The sequence below is a fragment of the Scomber japonicus genome, chromosome 1 (genome assembly GCF_027409825.1).
Source record: "Scomber japonicus isolate fScoJap1 chromosome 1, fScoJap1.pri, whole genome shotgun sequence".
NCBI classification, from domain to species: domain Eukaryota; kingdom Metazoa; phylum Chordata; class Actinopteri; order Scombriformes; family Scombridae; genus Scomber; species Scomber japonicus.
The window spans coordinates 12471431-12483445 of NC_070578.1; the positions used below are offsets into that span (position 1 = coordinate 12471431).

General features: G+C 41.4%; 1 protein-coding gene across 1 annotated transcript in view; it reads left to right on the top strand.

The window, feature by feature from the left end:
* The window catches only part of fto (FTO alpha-ketoglutarate dependent dioxygenase), a 119531-nt gene that overhangs the window by 26961 nt on the left and 80555 nt on the right, over positions 1 to 12015 (top strand). Inside the window, exons 5-7 of the mRNA XM_053317123.1 lie at positions 839 to 918; positions 1487 to 1630; positions 7989 to 8108. Coding sequence (XP_053173098.1) covers positions 839 to 918; positions 1487 to 1630; positions 7989 to 8108 — 344 coding nt within the window. The remainder of the gene's footprint in view (positions 1 to 838; positions 919 to 1486; positions 1631 to 7988; positions 8109 to 12015) is intronic.

Sequence of the window (12015 nt, forward strand, 5' to 3'; positions counted from 1 at the left end):
ATCCCACTGACGCATCAGACGCGCCAAGAAAAGAGCAGATTGATGGAGATAATTTGTTATTGGATATAAACAGTTTTAAAGACGCAGAGTAATTCTGCCCAGAGACCTAATCCTTCACAATCTCATCAGGGTGAAGAAAACACCAGCAAGTTGTTTTGTTTGTCACCATCTTTTTTTTCCTCCTCCACCAAACAATAATATCTTCCTCCCAAAGCATTTGGCTGTTTGACTTTCAAATCACAGGCATTAGCCGGTGTACTCTTGCTCAAGGCGGGTGTAAATATGCACATGTGCTGTGAATGACAGCTCTGTCATGGCTAAATTAATTATTGGTATGAGGCAAATAATGGCAGAGCTGAGAAACATCTATACACACAGAGAAACACATGGAGGGATGCACAGGAAACAGCAGTAAGGCCTCTTTGTAAAGCTCCTGTGATATTGGACAAATGTTTGTTGGTATGGCTCTTCCATCTTGACAGATTGAGCGTGATCTGGTTTTGTTTGGTAATTAAAATTATAGTACAATGCCTCTCATTCTATTTGATTCGGTGCTGGACCAAGCACAATCTGTCTGAGAGTACATGATTTAGTTGTCATGTTCAATCACGCCCTGCTTTCCATCTGTTTTGCTATTGTAATCACTTCTTTTCTTTTTATGGTCTGCTCTATTCTTTATTATAATTAATTAAAACCATATAAAATATTAAGTCTCCCTTAACTACTCTCTTCTACTCTCTGCTACTAAATATTCTCCTTTCCTGGTCTGTCTCTCTTGAAGATTGTTGGCGGTATTGCTAGTGTGTTCTGATCATTTTCTCTTTCTTATATTTACCAGATGATTTGAACAGTACCCACCAGCACTGTGTCCTCGCTGGAGAAACTGCACGCTTCAGCTCCACTCACAGAGTGGCCGAGGTGAGAAAGCCACCAGCATTTAAAAAGGGAAAACACAGTGTTACAAATCTGTGTAGCATGCTGACAGTCCCCTTTGGTTTCAGTTAGGACTTCTGTTGGTACTTACACGCTATTTCAGGGCAAGAATGAGTAAAATGGAAAAAGGAAAGCTTCAACATTGTGTCTGGTAAACAAAAACATTCAAAAAGTCATGTTTTCAGTGAGATGGAAGGATTCTGCAGTCTCTTAGGAGGGGAAAGAAATTGCAATTTTCTGAAAGTTTTTCAAACAAGCCCAAACACTCTTTGTCTTATCATACACTGATACTATCTATGTAACAGATCATTCTCTAGTTTTAATATGTACAGTGATACAAAAAAGCAAAAAGTAAAAAAAAAGGATGTTGACAGCAATGGATCATGATGTTTCAAGATAAATTTGAGGCTTAGTCATCAAGACCTCTTCTTGTACATTTCAGTAGGTTTATATAAAACTTTTAATTGTCTTTTGATACTCAGGGTCAAACCTGTAGCTAAACCCTACACATAAGTTATATGTGTAACACTGGGTCTGTCCCTTTTCCTGTCAGTGTTCCAGTGGGACTCTGACCTACATTCAGTCACGGTGCCAAGAGGCCCTGTCCAACCTGCACACTGACCCAGAGACAGGATCCCACAGCCTGCTGGCCCTGCGGCCAACCACGCTACAGCACTGTGAGGAGATTCACAATGAGGTGGGGTTACGATGGTGTGTTTTCATCTGCGTGTGTGTTTTTAATGATAGCACATATGTTCGTATGTCTGCAATTTTTGTGTATTTAATGTGTGTGCGCGCATGAAAATAAAATGTATTTGAACTAGTCTTCAGTGGTGTTAACTTTTTAGCTTCAGGGAATATTTGATGTTTATTTTTGCACCAGATGAATATGGTTGGCCATATTGGACAGCAGAATAAATGCCAAAAAACTTTAGACAATAGCAGTCTTTGAAAGTTTGAATATATCTTTCTGTGATCATGAACCTGCCTGACACTTTCTGATATTGTCCTGATGCTGTAATCCTCACCCATCTGGTACTCCAAGGAGGTTAAAGACGGCTAAGAACCATCTGCAGATATGACAGGATTTCATCAGGACAAAATCACAGTCATTCTTTGTGAATATCATGGATAAATATCTGATTAAAGAATTGCATTTATCTGAACAAGTCTATGAATTTATGCTTTTGTGAATTTGTATAACCATGCAGTATGGCCATCGACACATGCAGTAGACTACACATTAAGTACACATGACATATTTAGTACAATGACAATAACAGTATCTATCTATCTATCTATCTATCTATCTATCCATCTATCCATCTATCTATCTATTTATCTATCTGTCTATCTATCTATATATCTATTTTGATGTTACCATTGTATGTAATTTAAGTAGTGGTTCTAAGTGACAGCCTCATCAGATGGAGGTGACATAATCAACACATAATTTAAACAAATACACTGGAAAAATAGTGGAACGTGTAATGTAGTAAAGTTTAGTTATAGTAATTTATCAGCAGAAAACATGTAGCACTACCTTTAATCTTGGTTTGATGTACCCTTTCTATTTCCTCTGCATCATGGGATTTACCAACTGTGCTGTGAGTCCTCTTTTAGCAGGTTTAAGCTTTGTAAATAGCAGAATAGGAATCTGCTAGCTTTCTACCCACTACTTACCTGTTTGTCTCTACTGAGGGAAATGCCTCCGATATGAAATCCAGGTTGTTCTCATTTGTCCTGGCCTGTGATGGATCGTAAGGCAATAGCCTCTCCATATGTTATCTAAAGATGGAGTCATGCCCCGCTCCCCTCCCTAACCCCTTTTCAGACACAACAATGAGTGATGCTGGCTTGGGGTATTGAAGGGGTAGAGCGAGGTCAAAGAAGACCGTGAGGGGCACCGCCAGCCCCCTGTGTTAGCTTGCCGCAGGCCAACAGTTAATATAGCACTTCACCTCTCCCCCTTTCCACTCCTGGGCTCAAAGCGCACATCTTAGCCCACGCTAGCACCCAGGCCCCTCAGTGGGACGCCATGACAGATGAGTCTGACGTAAGGTTGTTTAAAGGTTGTAGACAATATTAATTATTCAACACTGCCAAACAATAGGGCTGTCTGTGTGAGGGGGAGTGCTGCGCTAGTTGAGCTAGCAACACCTGCTAGCTTGCCGCATAGCGCCACAGGATTACCAAGCATAGGCCCCCACCAAGAGGGCAAAGGCAGGTTTATTTAGGAAAACAGAATGCTATTTATAAAATAGCAGGTGTGCGGGTATGTATGTGTGAGTGTTTAAGTAAAGCGGGGGGTTGCTCTCGGGGGCTCAGCCTACCATACCTGGCACTCGCAATGATCGATGTGGCCATTTGTTTGGAGTTGCCCACGAGAGCAGAACACCCACTTAAATGATGTATTGTTGGTGGAGTTATTTATGATGGCGGCCCACTTTGGCGCTTGGCGGGTGCATATTGCGCAGGTCGTGTTTGACATGGACGACCAAGGAGCGAACAAGGCTGAGACGCGCAGGCAGCCTGACCTGAGCAGTGCCTTGTGGGCCTTTCCTTAAAAAGTGCTAAACAGCAAGCTAGCACCGCTGACGTGCCACAGATATTGTGTAATGTGGTGCAATGGGAGTTGAGGGGGGGGTGAGTATAGGTTGACACTTGTCAGAGGACGTGGGCGGGTCTGACGATGATGAAGCAGAGCGTCTGCCATCTGAGTATGAGTGTTCGGGGATGGGGTGGGATGTCGAGTTGAAGTAGGGGTTGATGGGAGACAGAGACAGAAATGAAGAAAACTGAAGTTCCCACCTGTTTGTTAAGCATGGTCCCTCTCACTGTCTCTTTTTAATCTTACCTCCTGTCTTAGGTGTTGGCGGAGGGGAGGGGGGGTAGTCGAACATAGCATCGCCACACGGCCTCAGAGTGCATGTTTGGCTTTGAAATGCTAATCCCAGACGCGAACGTCTTGTCTCATTTAAAGCCACTGTGTCACTTCCCAGGTGGGTGTGTGACAGAGTGCCCTGAGGGACCCCCTCTAATGATGCTAGTCCCCCCCCACCCACCCCCACAGTAAATATTGAAGGGAGGGACAAGGTTTTCCCACATGTTCTGGCAGAAAGTAAACTGTGAAGAAGCAGGTGTGCGTGACCTTCCAAACGTCCTGTTTTCTTGGCCAAAGTGTCTCCCTGGGCTCTCAGGTCTTTGCTTGGCTTTGACACACCTTACCTGAGGGGCTCATGCTGGTAATATCATTATAATCTTGTAAACATATTTTTTCTCGCAGATCTGTGCAGCCTGTAGTTTGTACTTGTTATTCCTCTTGGATTTACCAGTTTTTATTACCCTTTAACACTCTTTTAATTCATGTGAGACGTTTTTACTGTTGATTGTAGGGGTTTATTGTGGTTTTAATGGTTTTTATGTACTTTGTAAATTTGTTTTGGAATTGCTACACGAAGAATGGGATCGAGTTTTTTATTAGTATAGATAGAACACTGTACATATTTCATCCGTTCTGAGCTCTGTAGACAATTGAGGGATTTACTATTGTTGTTTTTTTTTTTGAAGATTAAATTTACTTTAATAATTTAATTGAATGATATTAGTCACATTGTTTTCAGTAAGCTCTTCTTCAGTGGCAGCATAGCAGAAAGAGCGCATGTAGGTTTATTTGTGGCCTATGGGAGAAAAGAAGAATTCAACACTGCTATTTTTTGGATATAGATAGAAATGGAAATGTGTACAGCAAGGTGTGCATGTACAGTATAACCTAGCTTGTGTGTGACCGCTCGGGCAAGTGTGTGATGAGGGTAAATTGCGTGACTGGTCGCTCACAGAGAACTTGGGGGACCAGTTCTCCTGGCTGATGTGCGAGGAGGCCGGGAAAGGTAAACAGAGGACGGCAGAGTGGGATCGATCCCATTCTCATCAGCTCCCACCTCAGGGCCCCGGCCCGGAAATTGATTGGGCTCGCTCAGGGAATACCGTGAAGGTGTGAAAAGAAAAAAAAAAGCGTGCCTCATTAGATGGAAAAAAAAGGGGCTACTTCGCTTTAACTCTAGAGTTGCCATGGTGGGCAGCTGGACGACTAATGCGAGGCTAATGTGTCGTTAGTGTGTCCATCACCTGGAGAGATGACAGCGACTGCCGCAGGGGAGCCACTAGCGCCCCTCTTGCACCCCCACGCCATCTTAGAGAAAAACTAGCCCTAACAACCACTCTCTCTTTCACACACACTTTCGATCTGTCTGCCTGGATAGGTGGCATTTAGTCAGAGTTCCCCTCTTGGTAACTCTCAGCTGGGTGGCCAGACTCCAAATGCCACATTGCCAGCACTCCTCAGTCGCTTTAGATGACCTGCTTTGTGGCTGCCACTGGCCTGCACAGTGGGGGACAGGCAGCCATGTCAGCTCAAAGTGGAGACACAGGTTGGTTTCTTCTCACTAAAGGACAGGCAGACAATCAGAGAGATGGAAGGAGAGACAGACAGAGAGAAAAGGATGTCCGATATCGGCGCTCGGCGGCTTTGTTGTGTGTTTGAGCTGTAGTGATCGAAGGGGAGTGGATTTGCAGAGTGTTGAAGGGACCATAAAGGATGACATTTCTTTGAAGGGTGGGTTGTATGGAGTGACTGAGAGGCTACTGAGCAGTGCCACTGGCTGTGTATTCTCCCTGACATGCCCCAGTCCTTGCATGTCATCCCTGCTGTGATCAGAGCCTTTTAGAAGCAAATGGCAGGACGATTCTGGGCACAGCTACTAACCCAAGGCAGACCTCATTCAAGTTGTTTGTACAAATAATACTTACTCTTTGTTTTAACTTGCTTGGGTCACTGGATGGTAGGTCACTTGCCTTATAATAGAGCGCAGTGACCAATAGAACATTTCAACCAAAACTACTAAGTTCAGGGTTACAATCTATTTGGACCTCAACAGTTACTCTCATATACAGCATTGCACTAATTCATCATTTGGGAAGAAACATAATACCACCTGTACCAATGCAGAAATTGTCATGTTCTTATACTTCATCCAAAAGTTGTAGTGCACAAGGATGTGGGGGCGGATGCCACACAAAGTACTATACTTTGACACCAGAGACGAGTGGTGTTGGTCTCATGTTTCCAGTCACTGACAGCACTGACTTTTCAATACTTAACCAAGACCTCAAAACCAAAGAAGTGATGCATTTCATCATCCAACAAAACATATTAGCCAGTGCAAATTAGTTATATATGAATGTAATTTGAAGCAGACAGTGCTGGATAAGAGTGGAGGATTGGCTCACCAAATAAAACTGTGCTACTTGAATGGAATAAAGTGGAGAATACATCAGTGAAACAAAAATGACAAGCTTTAAAAAGGGTCTGCTGTGTACGCTGGCTTATGCTTTGTTAGAAGAACTGCAAACGAAATAGTTTTCAGAAAAGGAACAATAGCGGTCCCATTTGAGACGCGACTCCTTTGTATGCAGGTACATTTTGTGTTGTACAGTTGTCTTGCGTCAAAATGAAATGGAGCGTGCATTGTTTCGGGTGGATGATGCTTTGTAGGACGTTTTGGGGGAGGGCAACTCCCAGTGTCTTGCATTTAAGTTGGCGGCAATTGGGGCAATCTTTGACATACACACTTGCGTTGGCAATTGTGTGCACAGACGCTAACAAAGCCACTCACACAACTATGTAGACAGATACATGCAAGGGCGCCAACACACTGACGCACCAACTAACACAAAACATGCAAACGAAAAGAACACACTTAGAAATAGATAGGCTACACCTGGCTACATGAAGCATCCTTGCGAGGATTAAATCAGCACTTCAAAAGAGCAGGAAACAAAAACACTCCCAGCGGAGGAGAGGGGAGCGGCTCGGCAGCCGAGACTGTCATCTCCAGACGGAGCGAGGGAGCAGGAGAGGAGGGGAAGGAGGGAGGAGAATGAGGAGAGGAGGAAGAGGGCGGAGTTTTCAGGTGTGCTGAGTGGTGGAAGGTGTGTGCGTTCAGAAACGTGTGCATGTTTGTGTGTGAATGTACTATATGTCTGTTTGTCTGTATGTCCGTATTTGGTAAGGGTGTGATTCATGTGTTAAGATGAGCAACATTTATACGGTTGTGTCAATATCGCTATATCTTGCAATGAGTACACTTCAAAGTGAAAAGGTATTTTCTTTCAGCCCAGAGTTATAGCCTGTTATTTTAATTATGTATGTTTACAATTTTATAGAATTTATTTCTATTTAAATTACAAACAAAACTTTACAAAAAAACAAAAAAGGCAAATACTGTATATTTAAGTGAGCATACTCTGTGATATAGTTAATTAAAAATATGGTGTTATTTACCAGTTGAAAAGTCTGACATCTACTCATAGAAGATGACTCACTGCAAAATTAAAATATGTTATATTATTATTATTTTTATTGTCTACTGAATGTTAAATAACTCTTGACAAAGGGATAATAGATTTTTATGCAGTTCCACAGTTTTCTTTTTACAGATCCTAAATGACATCATTTGACCTGGTTTTCTGTTTAAAGCTGACATTTGGTCCATTTGGGACAAGAACTGAACTTGTCAGAACTTATCAAGTTTGGTTGTGCTGTATGCTGCGATGATGTTTTATGTCACTCTTTATTTATTTATCATTATTGTGTTAGTTGTTTTTTGTACTGTCATTGCAAATCAAATTTCCCCTTGAGGGATAATAAAGCTCTGAACTGAACTGAAGCCAAAAGGTTCATCTGATATTTCTCAGTATACATGATTTTACATAGTTCCATATATGTATATACAGTAACATATTAGTAAAATATTGTCTTCTTTCCACCTTATGTCAAGGTTTAATGTTTTATAATTTCACTAAGGTGCAGTGAGCGCTTTTTTTTAACAATTGTATTTTATAATCCCAAAAGAAGAAAAAAAAAATCTCTGTTTTTTTTTTTTTTTGGTCACTTTTGCTGGTTAAATGCTTTTGGGAATGCTGGAAAAAAAAAGTCTGCCTGAACTCACAATTTCATCCTATTCATGTTTGTGTGTTGGTGTGTGTGTGTGCAGGTGGAGTTCGAGTGGCTGCGACAGTACTGGTTTCAGGGCCAGCGATACGCACGCTTCTGCAGTTGGTGGACCAGACCGATGGAGCAGCTGGAGAAGGACTGGAGGCTGATGGAGACCATGGTAAGCCTGCTCCGAAACACTGCAGGTCACACGGCTGCCTCACAGTCTGCTCTCTCAGCCTGCGGAGTTCATTTATTATTGTATCAACTCGGTGTCACTCACATTGCCTTACGAATGCTTCAGTGCTTAAATTTAATATATTTGCATTTTCATTTGCAGGCTTTTTTTTTTTTTTTTTTTTTTTTCTTTTTAAACTTTAGTTTTCTCTAGAAGTTCACAGACGCGCCATCTTCAGTGTTATTCTTTAGATTGATGCCATTCCTTATTTTAGAAAATAGATGGAAACAACAACAACAACAGAAACAAAGATGTAAATACTTATTTTCAAACATACAAAATGTGTTTCTTATGGGAATATAGAAAACCATATTTACTGATAATAACCTGAAAACAACTCTGATATGAATAATATATCAGAAAGTAATATGTCATAGTTTTTAATCTAAATAAAATACAAATGTAAATAAAGAAATCTGACTATTCTTAAAAAATAGAAAAAAATAATAGTAATAATAATAATAATTATAATAATAATAATAATTATTATTATTGCTATATAGGCGGCTACATGACTAGTGTAGTTACTCATGTCATTTAATAATAAGGATTCTCACCTTTCTAAATGCTCAACATGCCTCTGCTCGTGGGTCTTACACAAACTACACAAGTGATCTGGTGTCCAATAATGCTCCTCACAAGGGAGTGTGTGTTAAAAAGACATGATGGATTGTCTAACTTCTTACCGCGTCGCATTATTAAGGATGTGTCATGTGTTTAATCGTAGCCTCATAGAAGTTTTATTAGAGAGGAACGTGGGCACACAGCTATTAGTTAGACACCACTGTAAAGGAATCACTTAGTAATGTCAGACTCATAATTAAGTCACCTTAGTCACAGCTCTGTACTGTACATATGTGCGGCAGACACACACACACACACACACACACACACACACACACACACACACACACACACACAGACAGACAGCAAGACAGCACTGTAGTTTAATTGCACAAAAACACACAGATACATGCTTGGTCTCGTTTTTTCTCCCTCCCCAGGTTCTACGCAGTCCATTTTGCATAGCCAGATTTCAAAGAGTGTGTGTGTGTGTGTGTTCATGTATGTATGTGTGTTTAACACCCAGACACCAGAAGCAGCAGGGGGCACTCTTGTATCACTGTAGCGGCAGCGGAGGGAACGAAAGAGCTGTGCTCCTCTTCTCCTCTCTACTCCCTCGTTCTCTCTCTCTCCCACTGTCTCTTTATGTCTCTCACCCACTCCTGCTGTCTCTGGGAGCTCTCTGTCTCTGTCAGTGTCGAGCGCTGAGCAGTAATCACATCTAATGCTCAGGCGGGGATAAAGACAGGGGCTGGAGGAGAACAGTACTGCTGCTGCCGACGCCGCTCAGCTCTAGTCATAGTCTCTCTCTCTCTCTCTCACCCTTCTCTCTCTCTCTCTCAGTCGAACAGCCAGAAGGGTTGGTGGTGGTGGTGGAGAAGGGGGAGGTGGGGGGGGGGGGGGGGGGGGGGTTTAGTAGACAGAGGCTAAACTCATCTAGAGCTCCACCTCTGGGCCCAGATGAAGTGTGTGATTTGGACCCGTATTTAGAAAAGGGCATCAGTGAAATGTGAGGTCTTTTTCTCTTTCTGTTGCTGTGTCTCCATCTCTCGCTAATGGACAAGCAGACCATATCCACTATGTGTATTTGTGTGTGTGTGTATGTGTGTGTGTGTGTGTATGTGTGTGTATGTGTATGAGTGAGTGTGTCTCTCAATAGTGTCCACATGTGAATTTCTGTCATGCAGGAGAAACTTAGCATCAGACTTTAAAACAATGTAGCAAATAAAAAGTGAGGATTTATTTTTAGGAAAAAAAAAGTTGAATCAGTAAATTAGGATGAATATTACAAATATGAGTATATGTACATATTTAAATGTATATAGTATATATTATTAATGTAAATGTGCATTGTACATTGTATCATTAGATTTGTTTTTATCAAATTACTTTACAAAATGTTGTCAGAACATTATTATTATAACTTCAAATGTGTCAAATCAGACAAAAGCAAGTATTCCTTCTGCACAAAGGCCCATTAAAGCTATGCAAAAATAATACACTGGTGAATGCATAAATATAATGATGCACTATAGTGATGAAAGATAACATTATTGCTTTCACAAGCAATATTTACATACATGCATCGACCTCTGATATGCTGATGAAAAGCACTTTAAAGATGTGATTTATAGATTTTCCTTTTGAGGGTTTTGATAGCTGTGGCTTTTTCTGCAGTTAGATTAAAACACATTTTCTCTAAACTACTGTGACTTATTTAAATTATGTAGGCTTCCCTGCACATTCCTTTATTGCATATATTTTACATTTTGAAGCTGGCAATTGACAGTACAGTGTAATTTAGTGACCTACAGTGCTGCGTGCTGATGCTGTTTGCTGTTTATTTATTTAGATTTGTCTGCTCTTTCCTTCCTGAGTATATTTTAATACAGCATTATTTTTGTCAAATTTGATATCACCGTGGGTATTTTAAAATAACAAAAATACGTCTCTTCAAATAGGCTTTATAAAATGACAGTGTGTTTTACTACGCGCTGTGCTGTAGTAATAAAGCAGCCTATTGTTTTATCCTGCTAAAATAGCAATACAAACAGCCAGGCTTCCTCTCTTTATTGTCATATTTAGCACACAGGGTTGCGGGATGAGCTGGGCTATGTGTGCGTTTGTTAGTCTGTATGAAGAATATTGCAATATGGGGGGGGGGACTAGCTTCCCTGTTTATGGATACTGTCTCTCCCTGGGGCTCCCTCTCTCTGCTCCTCAGCCCGTTGTCATGCAAATGCTCATCCTTCCATTTGAATGACATTCTGATAAAATACATAAATAAATAAATAAATAAATAAATAACCGAAACAAAACAAGTCCACTTGCTCGCTCGCCTCTTTTTTTTTCGTCTCCAAACTGGTACCTCATGAATTCGTGTGCTTCCTTGATAGAAACAAAGAGGCAGGCATCTGAATAATCTTCAAGTGTGTGTGTACTGTATATATGTGTATGTGGTTGTATATGTGTGTGTGTGTGTTGGTGGGGGCAGGTGGGGGGGGGGTCTATCATATGTAAGAAAAAAGGTTGTTTCTTGAGGGTGGGGGAAGGACATTAACTTAAAGGTTTTACACTCCCCTGTGATCCAGGGTGCTGAAGTCCATTTAGACCTGCCTGGCTTGCAGCTTTGTGTTCCCTCAGGACTCTGCTATCATGGCTATCATACAATAGTGACATTTCCTTAAACTAGCAACAATGAATAGCTTCCGTCTGACTCACAATAGACAGGGAGTCTTGGCTTTATGCAGAATATTTTAAATACCGGTGTGGTATTTTTTATCTTTTCCTCTTTTCACTGTGGGGGAGAAACGACAGCGACGAGCCCATGAGCACATCTCCCTTTTTTTTTCCCCCCTTCCTGTCCTGTGTGTGTTAGTGTGTGTGTGTGTGTGTGTGTGTGAGAGTGTGTGTATGTGTGTGCCATTGATGTTAATGTATGCACTCGGCATGACTTTAATTGATTTAGCAGCTCTGCTTGCACAGTACAGCTTTTTCCCTAATTTGTCACTTTCCTGACTTCTGTGGCTGCTCATCTCACAACTTCAAAAGCCACCGCGGATGCAAAGAGATTTCAATGCACTCCGTCTCCCTCTCCCTCTCTCACTCTCTCTTTCTCTCTCTCACTTTAACGTTCTTTCTTTCTCTTGTTCTCTCTCGCTCCCGCTATCTCCACACATCTCTGTCTCTTTCTCACACTTTCTCCCTCATTTGACAGGAGAACGAGCCTTGTAGATGGAAATCTTTTCAACACATATCAAGGAAATTAATCTACTTTCATAATAAA